This window comes from Hyalella azteca, unplaced genomic scaffold, assembly GCF_000764305.2.
Source record: "Hyalella azteca isolate HAZT.00-mixed unplaced genomic scaffold, Hazt_2.0.2 contig3122, whole genome shotgun sequence".
Classification (NCBI taxonomy): Eukaryota; Metazoa; Arthropoda; class Malacostraca; order Amphipoda; family Hyalellidae; genus Hyalella; species Hyalella azteca.
This window is the reverse complement of record NW_025933375.1, coordinates 305,943-324,550: the sequence shown is the minus strand read 5'-3', so window position 1 is coordinate 324,550 and position 18,608 is coordinate 305,943. Positions and strand designations below refer to the sequence as shown.

The window sequence follows — 18,608 nt, the reverse complement described above, 5'->3', positions numbered from 1 at the left end:
AACCGGAGCAATATTGTCACGCTCCTTTATACTTCCCAAAAAGGATACGTTGCTAGTGAGCGCAAAATGACTTGCACTGATGGTTGCCGCCACGTACGACAACTTTGAAATGTTCTCTGTTGCGTACTAACGTCCTCAGGTTGCTGCACTCAATAGTTTACGTATAATTTAAGTTGAAAGTTACTCTAAAATGTTCTCTGTTGCGTACAAACGTCCTCAGGTTGCTGCACTCAATAGTTTACGTATAATTTAAGTTGAAAGTTATGTTCCCGGAGAGTGACATACGGCGGTAGAGGGTTAAATGCACCATTGCTCGCATAGCATTACCACACGTTTAGTCCATCACTGCTGCAGTAGACATCGAGGCTCAATCAAAGGATGACCGCCATTGATCAAATAATGAATTTACGAAGTTCACGAGTTGAGAAAGATTGCCTCGAGATGTGATTTCGTCTAAATCAAGAACCGGCAGCGGTATTAACAGCAATGAACCCTATAAGACACAAGATATTTCAGGTTTACAAGTTTCCTCATGATTTTCAGATGAAGATGTGCTTGTAAAGTATTAACCTGAAACGAGGAGCACTAGAATGTTAAGAAGCTGCATCAACGTCAATAATCGTCAAGGTGGTCAGAGTTGTGTGATGAACACATGCTTTACCGAACCATCAGATGAACACATGGTTTACCGAACCATCAGATGAACACATGGTTTACCGAACCATCAGATGAACACATGCTTTACCGAACCATCTAGCGCCTGAAGTCACCCAAAGAAACATCAGCAACGTGGTGAATCTAGAATAGATAGGGCAAGTCTATTAAATCCAAATTAGTATTAAATGGCAGAATTTTCTCATTGAAACACGTACGAATAATGACCAAATTGGTATAAATGGTGGTAAAAGTTCAAATGGTAAAAAAAATCATCAAATTAAACATTTTTCGTACACCACAAAAGGTAGAATGATTCAAATGGGCAGTCAAATGAAGCTAGCGTCAAGAAAGAGCGGCGCTGGCATCTCATAAATTCGAAGTACCAAGGAAGGACATGCGAACAACAAAGAAGAACGGGCGCGTACAAGAGCTCACTCATACGTGCCGTGTCTCTTGTACCAGGGGATGAGAGCGCAGCCAATTCTGCTTACACAACCCCGCTACCTGGACCGAGGGTCTTACACAACTCCGCGACCTGGACCGAGGGTCTTACACAACTCCGCGACCTGGACCGAGGGTCTTACACAACTCCGCGACCTGGACCGAGGGTCTTACACAACTCCACGACCTGGACCGAGGGTCTTACACAACTCCGCGATTGGACCGAGGGTCTTGCATCAAAAGCTCTGCTGTGGTTGGTGGATTTCTTCCCCTCTCAGAAATAATGCATCCAAAAACTTGACATCACAAAAGACTTGAAACAGCACGCGTCAGAAGTCTGCCCTGAGGATCTTTTGGTTGGTTCTTTCATTGAAACAACAGCAACTAGCAAAACTCGGCTCAATAAAAACAACACCATTGTAAATAATTAAGAGAATATTGTTATAGCTATGAATATGACTTATATGAGACGTTTCCAACAGTTCCGTTGTCATGAGTAAACGTATGTTTTCTATTAAATTAACCTGCTATTTAACAACGGTAGCTCTGACTGCCAGGCCCATAGGTCATAATAACGTGACGACGGCTAATGTAATCAAAGGCAAAGGGTATTCAATATACATCTTATATATTCACATGCATGAATAATTCTCAATTCCTTAATTGGTAGACTATTGGTACCATTGTTTTTCAAGCGCGGAAATTACACAGGATTCGTTGCAAGTGAAACAATATTCAACGCACATTTGTTCAATCTCTGTAAATTCATTTGCATTCGCAAGTTCAGTGGCTTGAACGGCGGTCAATAGGTTGTGTCTCAAGTAAGTTGCTAGGCCTGAAAGATTGAAAACTTCACGATAAAGAAGATTTTTTTCCATTTTCTTCTAAGCGCGGAAAAGTTTCAAATTTAAAGTCACAGAGAGTCAAGGAAGTTGCTAGGCCTGAAAGCCTGAAAACTTCACGATAAAGAAGATTTTTTCTATGTAAGTTTCAAATGTAAAGTCACAGAGATTAGCTATCAATTTTATAATGCATGGATATATAGATAATATATATAGATAATATATTGCAGCAAGTGTTATAAGTAGCGAAAGTATCTGTTATGATTAACAGAAAATAATGGTACAGTTTGTAAGCAAGATGATTGTGCCAAACTTACACACAAGTCCACAATTTTTTTTTTCGGGCTGCCTAGACATAAAATTTTCTGTACAATACCTACGATGTCTCTGAATGAAAAAATCACAAGGTTTCTTATGGGCTGCCTAGACATAGAATTTACTGTACCTACGATGTCTCTGAATGAAAAAATCACAAGGTTTCTTATGGGCTGCCTAGACATAAAATTTTCTGTACCACGCGATGTCTCTGAATGAAAAACTTATTCATTCGGTAGCTACAAGAATGCAGAGTCAAATAAAACTTGACTGGATAATGTGAACCTAACGTTTACTTAAGTAATTCCCTTCCACGTATTTTTTATTGTAACATAATATCCTAATATGATAGTTGTCATATTTAGCGCTAAAAATAAATAAAGTTATCATTGGAAATAAGAGTATCGTCCACAGTTATTATTATCTAAGTCCTAGAAAATGCGATTGAATTACTATTCACTTTAGACGGCATTCTGTTTCAAAACGACTTCAGAATTAGTATACGGTATATAGAATCATTTATTTCGAAGGCAACAATTCCCAAATGGGTGTTGCTTTGGAATTAAATATATCTACACAAAAATGTTTCTTTCAAGATTTACAAGAAGTTTTTTTACGTCAATGGGCAGCAGTAGCGACAGTAAATTAGAATGGAATATTTTAGCACAACACAACCCACAAAATTAGTTTTTGGCAGGAGCATACAATGACGAAGGACAGCTCGACACTTGGTAAGCACGACTTAGCACGACTAAGCATGACTCAGCACGACTGAGCACCACTTAGCATGACTGAGCACGACCCAGCACGACTTAGTACGACTTAGCACGACTGAGCACGACTTAACACGACTCAGCACGACTTAGCACGACTGAACACGACTCAGCACGACTTAGCACGACTCAGCACGACTTAGCACGACTCAGTACGACTTAGTACAACTCAGCACGACTTAGCACGACTCAGCACAGCTTAGCACGAACTTAGCACGACTCAGCACGACTTAGCACGACTTAGCACGACTGAGCACGACTTAGCACGAATTTAGCACGACTCAGCACGACTGAGCACGACTTAGCACGACTGAGCACGACTGAGCACGACTCAGCACGACTCAGCACGACTTAGCACGACTTAGCACGACTTAGCACGACTTAGCACGACCCAGCACGACTTAGCACGACTCAGCACGACTCAGCACGACTCAGCACGACTGAGCACGACTGAGCACGACTTAGCACAACTGAGCATGACTTAGCACGACTCAACACGAATCAGCACGACGCTGCACTAGTAATCAAACACGATGTTGGTTAGCGATGGCACGGCCAATCATCAAAGATTGGCTATGCCATCAATTGGCCTATGATTGGCCATCAATTGGCCCATGATTGGCCATCAATTGGCCTATGATTGGTCATCAATTGGCCTATGATTGGCCTATGATTGGCCTATGATTGGCCATCAATTGGCCTATGATTGGCCATCAATTGGCCTATGATTGGCCATCAATTGGCCTAAGATTGGCCATCAATTGGCATATGATTGGCCATCAATTGGCCTATTATTGGCCATCAATTGGCCTATGATTAGCCATCAATTGACCTATGATTGGCCATCAATTGACCTATGATTGGCCATCAATTGGCCTATGATTGACCAACAATTGGCCTATGATTGACCATCAATTGACCTATGATTGACCATCAATTGGCCTATGATTGACCATCAATTGGTCCTATGATTGGCCATCAATTGGCCTATGATTGGCCATCAATTGACCTATGATTGGCCATCAATTGGCCTATGATTGGCCAACAATTGGCCTAATATTGACCATCAATTGACCTATGATTGACCATCAATTGGCCTATGATTAGCCATCAATTGGCCTATGATTAGCCATCAATTGGCCTATGATTGGCCATCAATTGGCCTATGATTGGCCATCAATTGGCCTATGATTGGCCATCAATTGGCCTATGATTGGCCATCAATTGGCCTATGATTGGCCTAAGATTATCGAAGACTATGATGCAAAGGTAACGGTCATTATCGCAAGCTGCGCCGTCCCGTGGGCTTGGCGAGGATGATCTCTTCTTCAGAGTCCGAGAAGTCGTTCTGGGCGGCGGCGGCGGCGGCCTGGCTGCGCGACGTCGAGCGAGCGCTCGTCTTGCTTCGCTCCCTGCGACTGCTTTTTGCGGGCGGACTGTAATATAAATGACAATAAATATACAATACCGTAAAAACAATAAAGTTGAGGGCGGACTGTAACAGAAATGACAATAAATATACGGTAAAGTTGACAGTGCAGTAATATACGACGCTAAGCGAGTGCTCGTCTTGCTGCGCTCCCTGCGACTGCTTTTTGCGGGCGGACTGTAATATAAATGGCAATAAATATACAATACAATAAAAACAATAAAGTTGACAGTGCAGTAGAGTTTTGTTGACAGTGTTTTGTTCTATATTCTACAATTGACAGTGCAGTAGTGTTTTGTTGACAGTGTTTTGTTCTATATTCTACAAATACATTAATTGCTGGCGGACTGTAACAAAAATGGCAATAAATATACAGTAAAGTTGACAGTGCAGTAATATTATACCCCTATGGGAACCATATTTTATTGCACGTATTTCTACTGGGATCTTTTTTTTCTAGCAACTAATTCTCAATATATTATGGTTCCCCTAGGTTCGGTACAACCTTATTGCTTCACATCACGTCTAATTGACAACAGTGAACAAAAATAATGGTGCCACTAATAGAATAATGAGTGATGTCAGGTAAACGAAGTTTAGTTGAATTTAGTTGAATCATTAAAGTTTAGTTTAGTTGAATCATTTAAATGTATTTTAAGAGACTTACCGAGGCAATGTAAGCAGAACTAAATGACTAAAGGCTCAATACGACTATTAATATAAAGCTAAGAAGAGGCAGGCGACTGGTCAGGCGACTATAAATATTAGGAAGATACCTGCTGAGATCATCAGACGAAGAGACAGACGAGTGGTCAGGCGACTATAAATATAAATATAAAGAAGATACCTGCTGAGATCATCAGACGAGGAGGCAGGCGACTATAAATATAAAGCAAAGAAGATACCTGCTGAGATCGTCAGACGAGGAGGCAGGCGAGTGGTCAGGCGAGACCCTGGGCGAGGTGGGGGGCGATATGGCATGCAAGACTGAGTCTTTTTGGTCAGGCGACTATAAATATTAAGATACCTGCTGAGATCGTCAGACGAGGATGCAGGCGAGTGTTCAGGCGAGACCCTGGGTGAGGTGGGGGGCGATATGGCATGCAAGACTGAGTCTTTTTGGTCAGGCGACTATAAATATTAAGATACCTGCTGAGATCGTCAGACGAGGAGGCAGGCGAGTGTTCAGGCGAGACCCTGGGTGAGGTGGGGGGCGATATAGCATGCAAGACTGAGTCTTTTTGGTAGATACCTGCTGAGATCATCAGACGACGAGACAGGCGACTATAAATATTAAGAAGATACCTGCTGAGATCATCAGACGAGGAGGCAGGCGAGTGTTCAGGCGAGACCCTGGGCGAGGTGGGGGGCGATATAGCATGCAAGACCGAGTCTTTCTTCTCCACCAGGTACTGCGTCAGTCTGCCCTCGCGCCCAAACATCATAAGGAACGCGTCGATAAAGTCGCGGCTTTTTTCTTCCCACTTCGCCAGGACTTCGCTGCGACGCTCAAGTTCTGCGTATATAAAGTCCTTGCCCTTCTTCTTCAGGTCGTCCATCTTGTTCTGAAGTCTGTAACGCTTCTCCTGTAAATAAATTATGTTTAAATGTTTTGCTATATATTCTATATGTACATTAAGATGAAAGTTCTGCGTATATGAAGTCCTTGCCCTTCTTCTTCAGGTCGTCCATTTTGTTCTGAAGTCTGTAACGCTTCTCCTGTAAATATATTAATTTTAAATTATTTGTTATATATAATATACATTATTCGCTGCGACGCTCCAGTTCTGCGTATATAAAGTCCTTGCCCTTCTTCTTCAGGTCGTCCATTTTGTTCTGAAGTCTGTATCGCTTCTCCTGTAAATATATTAACTTTAAATGTTTTGTTATATATTCTACAAATACATAAACGTGAAATCGTTTGTCCTATATTCTACAAATATATTAACTTTAAATGTTTTGTTATATACCTATCCTACAAATAGATTAAGATGAAATATTTTGTTCTACGTATATTCTACAAACACATTAACATGAAATGTTTTGTTCTATATTCATCAAATACATTAACATGAAATGTTTTGTTCTATATTCATCAAATACATTAACATGAAATGTTTTGTTCTATATTCTACAAATACATTAACATTTAACATGAAATGTTGTATTCTATATTCTACAAATACATTAACATGAAATGTTTTGTTCTATATTCTAACTCTTTAGAGATACAACTGACTTTAATACTCAAAATCATGTACAAGAGGAACGATGAAACGCATTGATTTTCTTGATAATGTTGCTATAGCTTCATTCCTGTTCACACACCTCAAACTGATATCAGACGACAAAATCATTCCTTTAAACGTGACAAAAATATTAAAAAATGATAAAAATAATAATAAAAACACTAATAATAGAAAGAAAATTATAATGAAAAAAATATTAGGTAAAATGAGCGAAATGTGCGGTAGAAACAAAACTATAATGGAAAAAACTTAGGTAGAAAGAGCAAAGGGTACCTACCATATCTGTACTTACAAAACAATAATGTACATAAAATTATAATGAAAAAAAAAATTAGGTAGATATAAAAACAAATAATAATAAAAACAATAATAATAGAAACAAAATATAATGAAAAAAATTAGGTAGGAAGAGCGAAGGGTACATCTGTACTTACAAAACAATTATGTACATAAAATTGTAATAAAAAAAAAATTAGGTAGATATAAAAACAAATAATAATAAAAACAATAATAATAGAAACAAAATTATAATGAACAAAAAAATAAGTTGAAAGAGCGAAAGGTATTTGTACTTACGTTGATGAAGCCGACGTTGAGTTCCTTTGCACTATATCCCCTGGCTTTGTCCTTACGTTAATGAAGCCGACGTTGAGTCCCTTTGCACTATATCCCCTGGCTTTGTCCTTACGTTTATGAAGCCGACGTTGAGTTCCTTTGCACTATATCCCCTGGCCAGGTTCCTCCTGACGTAGACGTCGTAATCTTTAGGGTATTTGTACTTACGTTTATGAAGCCGACGTTAAGTTCTTTTGCACTATATCCCCTGGCCAGGTTTCTCCTGACGTAGACGTCATAATCTTTAACAATCCTGGAGACAACGTCGCTGGTGGAGACGCCCTCCGTCCTCTCCGTCGTGACGAACATCCCGCGCTCTTTGATGTGCGCGTACACGTCCTGGCTCGACCCCGTCGTGTAGGGGATGTCGTCGTGCGCCACGAAGTCGATCTTAAAGTCATTTATAGTAGTGAAAATAAGTGTAATAAATACTTAAATTTGATCTTAACTAAGTCATTTATAGTAGTGGAAATGAGTGAAATAAATGTTTCAATTTGATCTAAACTAAGTAATTTATAGTGGTGAAATAAACTGAGATATCAATGGTCCTGGCTCGACCCCGTCGTGTACGGGATGTCGTCGTGCGCCACGAAGTCGATCTTAAAGTCATTTATAGTAGTGGAAATGAGTGAAATAAATGTTTCAATTTTATATAAACTAAGTCATTTATAGTAGCGAAATGAACTGCCATAAATGCTTCAATTTAATCTTAATAAAGTCATTTATAGTAGTGAAATGAACTGCCATAAATGCTTCAATTTGATCTAACAAAGTCATTTATAGTAGTGAAATTAAGTGCCATAAATGCTTCAATTTGATCTTAATAAAGTCATTTATAGTAGTGAAAATAAGTTAAATTAACTGCCATCTCAATGAGTTCTAAGCACGGTCAAATGCTTCAATGCGACTTGTGTAATTTAAATATTATTAGAAAAATGTGAAGTTGTACCTAATGCTACCAATGGCCTTGATAAGCTTATAAATGTGCATTAGAAATTTTTCAACTCAAAATGATAGCATACAAGCGAGAGCAGTAACATTAGCATTTGTTTCGGAAGAAAATCGTTCTAAATTGATTATTAAGAAGAAAATCGTTCAAACTAAATTATTATTATCATATTTTATTATTAATAATTAATAAACGGACTAAAAGTTATCAATGGAATAAAAAATCAGATTTGCCTGTGAGTTATCGCTATATAATATAGTATATCTAAATTGTTATCTAATATATATCTAATTGTCATCTAACAATTGAATGCATTATACCAGTAATTATGAATACCAGTAATTATGACGGTAAGAATACCAGTAATTATGATGGTAAGAATACCAGTAATTATGACGGTAAGAATACCAGTAATTCTAATAGTAAATACCAGTAGTTCTAATAGTAAGAATACCTTATGATATACCAGTAATCATGATAGTATTAATACCAGTAATCACGAGGTAATACCTTATGTTTAAGTAGGAACTCGTCATCAAGCGTCCAGGGCGCGTCAGGCACGACTTATGATGGTAAGAATACCAGTAATTCTAATAGAAATACCTGGTAATACCTTATGATATACCAGTAATTATGACGGTATTAATACCAGTAATCACGATGTAATACCTTATGTTTAAGAAGGAAGTCGTCATCAAGCGTCCAGGGCGCGTCCGGCACGACTTATGACGATAACAATACCAGTAATTCTAATAGTAAGAATACCAGTAATCAGGGCGGTAATAATACCAGTAATTGTGAAGGTAATACCTTATGTTTGAGAAGGAAGTCGTCATCAAGCGTCCAGGGCGCGTCCGGCACGACTTATGATGGTAAGAATACCAGTAATTCTAATAGTAATAATACCAGTAATAATAATAGTATTAATACCAGTAATCACGATGTAATACCTTATGTTTAAGAAGGAAGTCGTCATCAAGCGTCCAGGGCGCGTCCGGCACGACTTCGTCGACGTAGCGACAGTGCCGCACGGCCTCGTAGCGCTCAGCCTCCGACATGACCGTGCGCCCCTTGCGCGAGTGTGTCAGAGCGTCGCTGCAAACTGTGTCACAAGTTGACTGTTATTGTAAACTGTGTCACAAGTTAACTATTATTGTATGGCAGTAGCTATATATTGCGCGAGTGTGTCAGAGAGTCGCTGCAAACTGTGTCACAAGTTAACTGTTATTGTAAACTGTGTCACAAGTTACTATTATAGTATGGCAGTAGCTATATATTGCCACGGTCAATACTACTTATAGGCACTGTATATGTACCGTGGCAGAAGTGCCACATGCGAATGATGGTAAAAAATTGATTGAAACAGATTATAAATAGTAGCTTTGTGGAAGAAATAATACGAAGCTACCGTTATAAGTATGAAATAGTGCACCTGTTAAGATGAGCGACATTCAAGAACAGAGATCAAACTGATAACAGAATGCAATCCCTTAAAAAACAGAATGCAAACTCTAGAAGAATTAATAGAACAGTACCTTGGGAAGCTTCTATCAAGTGACGACAAAACACAGTCCAGATCGTCAAAAATCTTCATTCCGGGTTGAAGAAAAAGTTGGTCATATATAATCATCGTGATCAAACAGCCTTATTAATAATTCTATTCAACGACGACGTCTGAATGAAGGCATTCTATTGAAGGCATAGTTGTAGTAACGACTGAACGACTGACCGCCCACAAGCAGGTAGACATTGGGGAAGACGTTAATGACTGAACGACTGACCGTAATGACTGAACGACTGACCGTAATGACTGAACGACTGACCGCCCACAAGCAGGTAGACATTGGGGAAGACGTTAATGACTGAACGACTGACCGTAATGACTGAACGACTGACCGTAATGACTGAACGACTGACCGCCCACAAGCAGGTAGACATTGGGGAAGACATTCTTGGCCTGCATGAGTTGCCTGGCATGGCCCTGATGGAAGAGGTCGTAGATGCCATCAGCGTAGACGCGTACAGGGCGTCTCGTCCTGCCCGCCGCAGCGTCCGTCTGAGAGATGCGGTGATACTCGCACTGTTCGCGCTCACGTACAGCCTCTGCGTCGTGGCTGAACGGCGCTGGTCTGAAGATCGTCTGCAGAATTAAGTTTTACTTTAAATATAAGTAATTGCCGTATTAAATTTCCAGATTAAAAGTTGAAAAGATTAAAGATTGAAGCGCTTGAACCAACTGCCAGATTAAAGCGCTTGAACCAACCGCCTCCGCGTCGTGGCTGAACGGCGCTGGTCTGAAGATCGTCTGAAGCATCAAGTTTTACTTAAAAGTTAAGTACTTCTATGCCGTATTAAATTTCCAGATTAAAAGTTAAAAAGATTAAAGATTAAAGCGCTTGAACCAACCGCCTCCGCGTCGTGGCTGAACGGCGCTGGTCTGAAGATCGTCTGCAGCATCAAGTTTTACTTTAAATCTAAGTAAGTAGGTACTTTTTTTGACGTGTCAAATTTATACATTAAAGGTTAAAGAAAAAGCGCTTGAACCAACCGCCTCCCGGTGATGGCTGAACGGCGCTGGTCTGAAGATCGTCTGCAGTATTAAGTTTTACTATAAATCTAAGTACTTGCCGTATCAAATTTCTACATAAAAAGTTGAAGAAAAAGCGGTTGAACCAACCGCCTCCACGTCATGGCTGAACGGCGCTGGTCTGAAGATCGTCTGCAGTATCACATTTTAATTTAAAAACTAAGTAAGTACTTTTTTGAAGTGTCAAATTTCTACACATTTCTACATTAAAAGTTGAAGAAAAAGCGGTTGAACCAACCGCCTCCTGGTCATGGCTGAACGGCGCTGGTCTGAAGATCGTCTGCAGTATTAAGTTTTACTTTAAATCTAAGTAAGTACTTTTTTGCCGTGTAAAATTTCTACATTAAAATTGAAGAAAACGTGCTTGAACCAACCGCCTCTGGGTCATGGCTGAACGGCGCCGGTCTGAAGATCGTCTGCAGTATTAAGTTTTACTTTGAATATAAGTACTTTTATGCCGTATCAAATTTCTACATTAAAAGTTAAAGACATTAAAAGTTGAAGAAAAAGCGCTTGAAACAACCGCCTCCCCGTCGTGGCTGAACGGCGCTGGTCTGAAGATCGTCTGCAGTATCAAAACTTTCTTTAAATATAAGTAAGTAGGTACGTAGGTTACTTTTTTGCCGTGTCAAATTTCTACACAAAAAGTTGAAGAAAAAGCGCTCACGTACAGCCTCTGCGTCGTGGCTGAACGGCGCTGGTCTGAAGATCGTCTGCAGCATCAAGTTATATTTTAAATATAAGTACTTCTATGCCGTGTCAAATTTCTACATTAAAAGTTGAAGAAAAATATAACTCAGTACTCACTGCAGTGAGTGACAGAGAGCGCATTTTCTCGTCGACGAAAACGTGAAGTCACGGACGGACGGACGGACATGGCGAGCACAATACTGCATTTTTTTCATAAATGGGAAAATGCGCTAAAAAGCGGGTAAAACAATACATAGAAATGAAACGTACATTGAGATGTTCAACAGTATCAAATTTTACTTTAAATCTAAGTACTTTTTTGCCGTATTAAATTTCTACATTAAAAGTTGAGATGTTCAACATCAAGATGGATGTTTTGTCCCAGGAATGTCCTGGGATTGATTTTGATTTTGTTAAAAATTTTGTTGATTGATTTTGTTAATAGCAAAGTATTGAGCCAAGACGAATAATCAACGCAAAATATGAATTAAAATTTATAATTCACACAAAAAAACAACTCTTCTAAAAATTAATTAAAAAATCTTGAAGTGGTCATGAAGCCCCAACTAGTAAGTATAATTACACTGTCAGCAGAAAACTTACGTTTTAATACTTTTCACAAGCACACTAAATTTACGAAGATCTGGTAAAAAAAATAAAAGAAAATTCGTGATAAATAACGCTGAGTGCAAGGTTATCTTCAAAACTAAGGGATAATTGTGAAGTTGAACAATGTCCCGGGCCTATACTTTCAAAACTGGCCAAGTGAATGTAAGTACTTACGCTCTATTTTCTCGTCTATGATCGGCGGATTATGCTTGACAGGCTGTCAATGATTGGCTGATGAACTTACGATCTCTTAACTTTTTTTGAAAGTATAGTGAACGTAAGTACTTACGCTCTATTTTCTTGTCTACGATTGGTGGATTTTGCTTGAAAGGCCGTCAATGATTGGCTGATGAACTTACGATCTCTTAACTTTTTTTGAAAGTATAGGCCCAGGCCTAGTCATCACCAAGGTTGCAAGACACCGCGTACAGACACCAGCTAAGCTGCTACCGGTTCGCATGCTTGCCTACAACGAAGACTTGTTGACAATTCTACGCATGTATTCTGAAACCTACACTGTTTGAAAAATTACCGTTAACGGTATTACCGGCGTTTCAGTGGCCGGTCGGCACGTGAAAAGAAACACCGTGTCGCCGTTTTTATTCTAATTTAACACTAGAAATCCGTAAAACATCTGATAAAAACGGCAAAACGTTTTTTTTTTCACGGGGCGACCGGCAACTAGAACGCCGGTGAGACCGTTTTTTTTTTAAACAGTGTACGTAAGCAGCAAAGAAACTTGGCTTAACCATGTAATTGTCCCAACTTATACTTAAATAATCTGTGAAATTAAACTACACGTTATAAACCGTGGGTGGCCCAGTGGTTAAAGTTCAGAGTACCAAGATTGGCGCAGAGAGGCGCGGGTTCGATCCCAGCTCTAAGCGCCAGTTTCTGGTCAGAATCGGCGAGGAGGCCGGGCGGTTAATTAAGTGAGTTGCGAGTTCGAGACCGCAACAAGCTGTGGATGTTCTGCGATGTTGAGAATCGGCGTCAGGCCTATGGCCTAATAAACGCTGAAACTGCTATTTTTATTTTATTTATTTTAAACGTACATCATATGAGTAACACATGACTTTATGTTTGAACTAACATAAGCCTGTCGTTGACATACCTCCCTAACAGCAGGTTTCTCTTCCACTCCGCTCTGCATCTCTGAGCGACTACGTTTCATTTTTCGACTAACTTGATTCCTTCAAGAATATTTTAAATAATGTTATTAGTCCACTTTTTGGTCGTTCTCTCTTAAATTCGAAAGGACAAAATCTGAAATTTAAACAAAATACAGAACGTAATTGAAGTAATGATATTCTTCCTTGACCCCGCACGTTCCAGGCACTATAGTACAGGGGCCGTATTATCAAAACTTCGTAAGTACGCAAAATCGACTTATATATATGAGTGGCGTTGCTATGACAACGTAATACTAGCGGTGGTATTATAAAAACATTTGCGCGGGAAAAACATTTAAGCTTTTAGCTAAGACTTGCGTACGAAAGTTTTGATAATGCCAAAATTAGGGTGTATTTACGTACCACAGAACTTTCTTGTCGTAAGTACAAAAAGTTACGAAGTTTTGATAATCCGGCCCCAGAACGGCTATTAATTCTGCACCAGAAACAAATAGTACAGCCACTTTGACTGACAATTACAGGGTCTATGTAATAAAGAACAATTACACAACACGAGCCATGAAAGATACTACTTATACTTACAAACATACAACTTATCACTTATTAAATATGATGACTTGTATGATACAAGTCATCATATTTAATAAGTGATCATCAACACGTAGCGCGTGAAGCACTGACTAACGACTGCAAAAATATTTCACAATTGGCGCTCAATATTTAACGCTTGAAGCATTAACCAACGATAACAAAAAGAAATCGTATCTAATAACTAGCTCTCAATATGTAACGATTGAAGCATTAACCAACGATAACAAAAAGAAATCGTATCAAATAACTAGCTCTCAATATGTAACGATTGAAGCATTAACCAACGATAACAAAAAGAAATCGTATCAAATAACTAGCTCTCAATATGTAACGATTGAAGCACAAACGATAACAAAAAGTAATCGTATCAAATAACTAGCTCTCAATAAGTAACGATTGAAGCATTAACTAACGATAACAAGAAGTAATCCTATCAAATAACTAGCTCTCAATATGTAACGATTGAAGCACTAACGATAACAAAAAGTAATCCTATCAAATAACTAGCTCTCAATATGTAACGATTGAAGCACTAACGATAACAAAAAGTAATCCTATCAAATAACTAGCTCTCAATATATAACGATTAAAGCACTAACGATAACAAAAAGTAATCGTATAAAATAACTAGCTCTCAATATTTAACGATTGAAGCATTGACCAACGATAACAAAACAATCAGAGAAAATGCCTCCAGATCAGCAAATATAAGTGAGGGTGACGACTGAAAGAGTGAGCACAAAATTGAGCACAAAGTATGATAGTGAAAGAGTGAGAACAAAGTATGATAGAGTCCAGAGACCTGGGCCCATACTTTCAAAAAAAGTTAAGAGATCGTAAGTTCATCAGCCAATCATTGACGGCCTTTCGAGCAAAATCCACCAATCATAGACAAGTAAATAGAGCGTAATTATTTACGTTCACTCAGCAAATTTTGACAGTATATGGCCCCTGATCGCTCACGCGAGACACTTGACCGCACGAGACGAGACATACACGAAGACTGTACAGCAAGCCTGACCTTTACAGTAAGCAAGTGTAAGGCGAGCAGTACAAGCATGTATGTATATAAATATATATATATGTATATCAGCAGGCAAACGTGTTAATAGAAGCTATCGCTCGTGATAAAGACATCATGACATTTGAATACGATTCTTATCTATAATCTAATTCGAGCAAAAAAAAAGGAATTCTTTCTAGTTTGGTAAATGAAGAAATGACGAATGCTTAGCCCATACTAATCCACATTTCTTATCAGTTTCGAAGAACCTGGTTAAAAATGATTGACTGTTTGTTATTCAAACGGAGTAGTAGCATTATTAAAACTTGATAATTATTCGGAGAAAAGTTACGTGCTTGAACTGTGGGACTCTCGATTATATTTTCTAAACACATTAAAATTGGAAGCTCATATCGACAACAAAGGAACAAATACGCTATCAGTCGTGAATGGAGAATAATGATAAAAAGTTCAAACGCAGCCTGAAAAGTTACAGTATTATTGCAAGTGAAACGAAAAAATATGCAAAAGATATTTTGCATATTTGTGAATATTACAACACATTACATACTTTGTGAATTTAAAAACACAAACTGAAATTTCGAATGTCTCTGCGGACATATATGGTCGAAAATTTTCTCTCAAGTTTCCCAAGATACTGTATTTTGTCACATGATTGCTTCAATGACTTCAGACAATGGAAATAATGACTTCATTAATGATCGGCTGATTTATAATGGGAAGAATGTAAATCGACCCAGTTTCAAACTGAACTTTAGGAAGAACTACGAACTGGTTCAAGTTAGCTACTATTTCTCTATCAACAGATAGCATAGGGTAGGTACCGTACGTATATCGCTCGCACACTTACAGGTTAACACGCTATAACAATCCTGGCGAGTGATTGGAGCAAGGATCAGAACAATCCTACACACATCAATCATATTTATACTGTACAAACTAACTGAACTTTAGGAAGAACTACGAACTGGTTCTAGTTAGCCACTATTGCTCTATCAACAGATAGGGTACTGTACGTATATCGCTCGCACACTTACAGGTTAACACGGTAACAATCCTGGCGAGTGATTGGAGCAAAAATCAGAACAATCCTTGACTCATCAATCATATTTATACTGTACAAACTACACTAGTTATGATAATCGAGCACAACAACGCTGGACTTGCTCACTGGGCATCACATTTCAAGGAGATGATACCACAAGACGTCAAGTAGTGTGTTATTTGGCTGCCGATAAGTTGCTTATGTTGAACTTAGATCATGCTGCACCTTTGGGTTCCTATTCAACTAAATATTAAAGCGAATTTACAGAAGTTTCAGTTATTCAATGCGCCCATTAAACTGGCAACGTATTCTTGTTTTGTGATCAGAGGCCATACTTTCAAAATTCGCTAAGTGAACGTAAGTACATACGCTCTATTTTCTAGTCTATGATTGATGGATTTTGCTTGAAAGGCCGTCAATGATTGGCTGATGAACTTACGATCTCTTAACTTTTTTTGAAAGTATAGTGAACGTAAGTACTAACGCTCTATTTTCTTGTCTATGATTGGTGGATTTTGCTTGAAAGGCCGTCAATGATTGGCTGATGAACTTACGATCACTTAACTTTTTTTGAAAGTATGGGCCCAGGACATGCAGCTTGGGTGCCTTAAACGTTCTCTTGAGTTCTGGGGCCATACTTTCAAAACAAGTTACGAGATCGTAAGTTCATCAGCCAATCATTGACGGGCTTTCAAGCAAAATCCACCAATTATAGACAAGAAAATAGAGCGTAAGTACTTACGTTCACTCAGCGAGTTTTGAAAGTATGGCCCCTGACCAAGTAGCAGGAGGGCAAGGACCGTTCTATCAGTAGGCTTACCGAAGCGCAAAGTCTGAGGATTTGATTAACTGAGCCTCTTTGCTTTCCTTATCAACGTCCGATAATTACAGCCACACGTACCATACGCATGATCGATAACACTCCTGATGCGAGTATTTTTAGCACATTTTATAATTTATGGAAAAAAAGACCCTATTGTGATCGTCATGTCCGTCTGTCTGTCCGTGACTTCACGTTTTAGTCGACTAGAAAATGCGCTCTCTGTCACTAACTGCAATGAGTACTAAGTTATATTTTTAACCTCTAGTGGATAAACTTTATGGTTAGCACATTTTCTAATTTATGGAAAAAAGGCGCTATTGTGCTCGTCATGTCCGCCCGTCTGTCCGTGACTTCACGTTTTAGTCGACGAGAAAATGCGCTCTCTGTCACTAACTGCAGTGAGTAATGAGTTATATTTTTAACCTCTAGTGGATAAACTTTATGGTTAGCACATTTTCTAATTTATGGATAAAAGGCGCTATTGTGCTCGTCATGTCCGTCTGTCTGTCCGTGACTTCACGTTTTAGTCGACGAGAAAATGCGCTCTCTGTCACTAACTGCAGTGAGTACTGAGTNTACAGCTGTCTCTTATACACATCTCTAATTTATGGATAAAAGGCGCTATTGTGCTCGTCATGTCCGTCTGTCTGTCCGTGACTTCACGTTTTAGTCGACGAGAAAATGCGCTCTCTGTCACTCACTGCAGTGAGTACTGAGTTATATTTTTAACCTCTAATGGATAAACTTTATGGCAGTACCAAGATGAGAGCGACAACGAAGCAATACCCATATATCCACCAGCAAGGGAAGCGAGGGGTAAATGGCAAGAATACGTACACTGATAAGAGTACAAAACAAGTTAATGGGAATCAAGAAACATTTAATTTTATCTCTGTAATCAGGTACACATGTTTGAACGGCAAAGCTGAACACATAAATTTCCTAATATATATTCAAAATGTACTATATAAATTTTACAAAATTACTGTTCATTTTTTTATAGGAGAAGCGGACGTCCTGCATGTAAAAATATCAGAAGCAAGTTTATCAAAAACGTCGTGTGCAGTCAGTCCTAGCTAGTGTGTTCGATAAGTCTTTCACTTCCGAGTCCATCAGTCATGAATTACGCAGACGTTTTTTTAATGCATGAATTAGCGTTTTATTCAGAATATAACCACGGCGAAGAAATCACAACCCACATTTTAATGCATGAATTAGCGTTTTATTCAGAAGTCAACCTCGGCGAAGAAATCACAACCCACATTTTTAATGCATGAATTAGCGTTTTATTCAGAACATAACCTCGGCGAAGTCAACCTCGGCGAAGAAATCACAACCCATATTTTTAATGCATGAATTAGCGTTTTATTCAGAATATAACCTCGGCGAAGAAATCACAACCCACAACGATTGCAAGATTCTAAAGACACTTCTGCTAACGAGATCGATCTAGCGGCACACTATATCCTTCAACCAACACACTAACCCATGACAACAACAAATCACACAGAACAATATAACGTTTATCTGCCGATGATTAATAGCTACCAAAATGAGCAGCGAGCGTGGGAACTGCCAGAAATACAGCTTTAGGGTACGCACACAGTGAAAGCAGGTTGCCAGCGTGCTGGTTACCTGCTCAGGCTGGCGCCTGAAACCATAGAATACAGAAGCCTATTCATACAGGTTTTCACTGTGAACACTTACATTATTATCATATGTTCATTATTGTGGCAGGTTGGAGCAGGTTGCCCGCGCGGGCAAACCTGCTTTCACTGTGTGCGTACCTTTAGGGTGACTAGTGTAAGGTTGTTGTTGTAATTGCCCATCCCGGTA

At 39.0% G+C, this 18,608-nt stretch overlaps 1 protein-coding gene across 1 annotated transcript; it reads right to left on the bottom strand.

The window, feature by feature from the left end:
• Window positions 1-2,294: 2,294 nt before the first annotated feature.
• On the bottom strand, window positions 2,295-10,727 carry LOC108674298 (choline-phosphate cytidylyltransferase A). Its single transcript, XM_047885788.1, has 6 exons — window positions 10,677-10,727; window positions 10,188-10,410; window positions 9,221-9,372; window positions 7,490-7,711; window positions 5,763-6,043; window positions 2,295-4,464 (listed from the first exon to the last, which is right to left on the bottom strand). Exons 1-6 carry the CDS (start codon window positions 10,725-10,727, stop codon window positions 4,308-4,310), a joined length of 1,086 nt encoding a protein of 361 aa, XP_047741744.1. The 3' UTR covers window positions 2,295-4,307.
• Window positions 10,728-18,608: the final 7,881 nt, after the last annotated feature.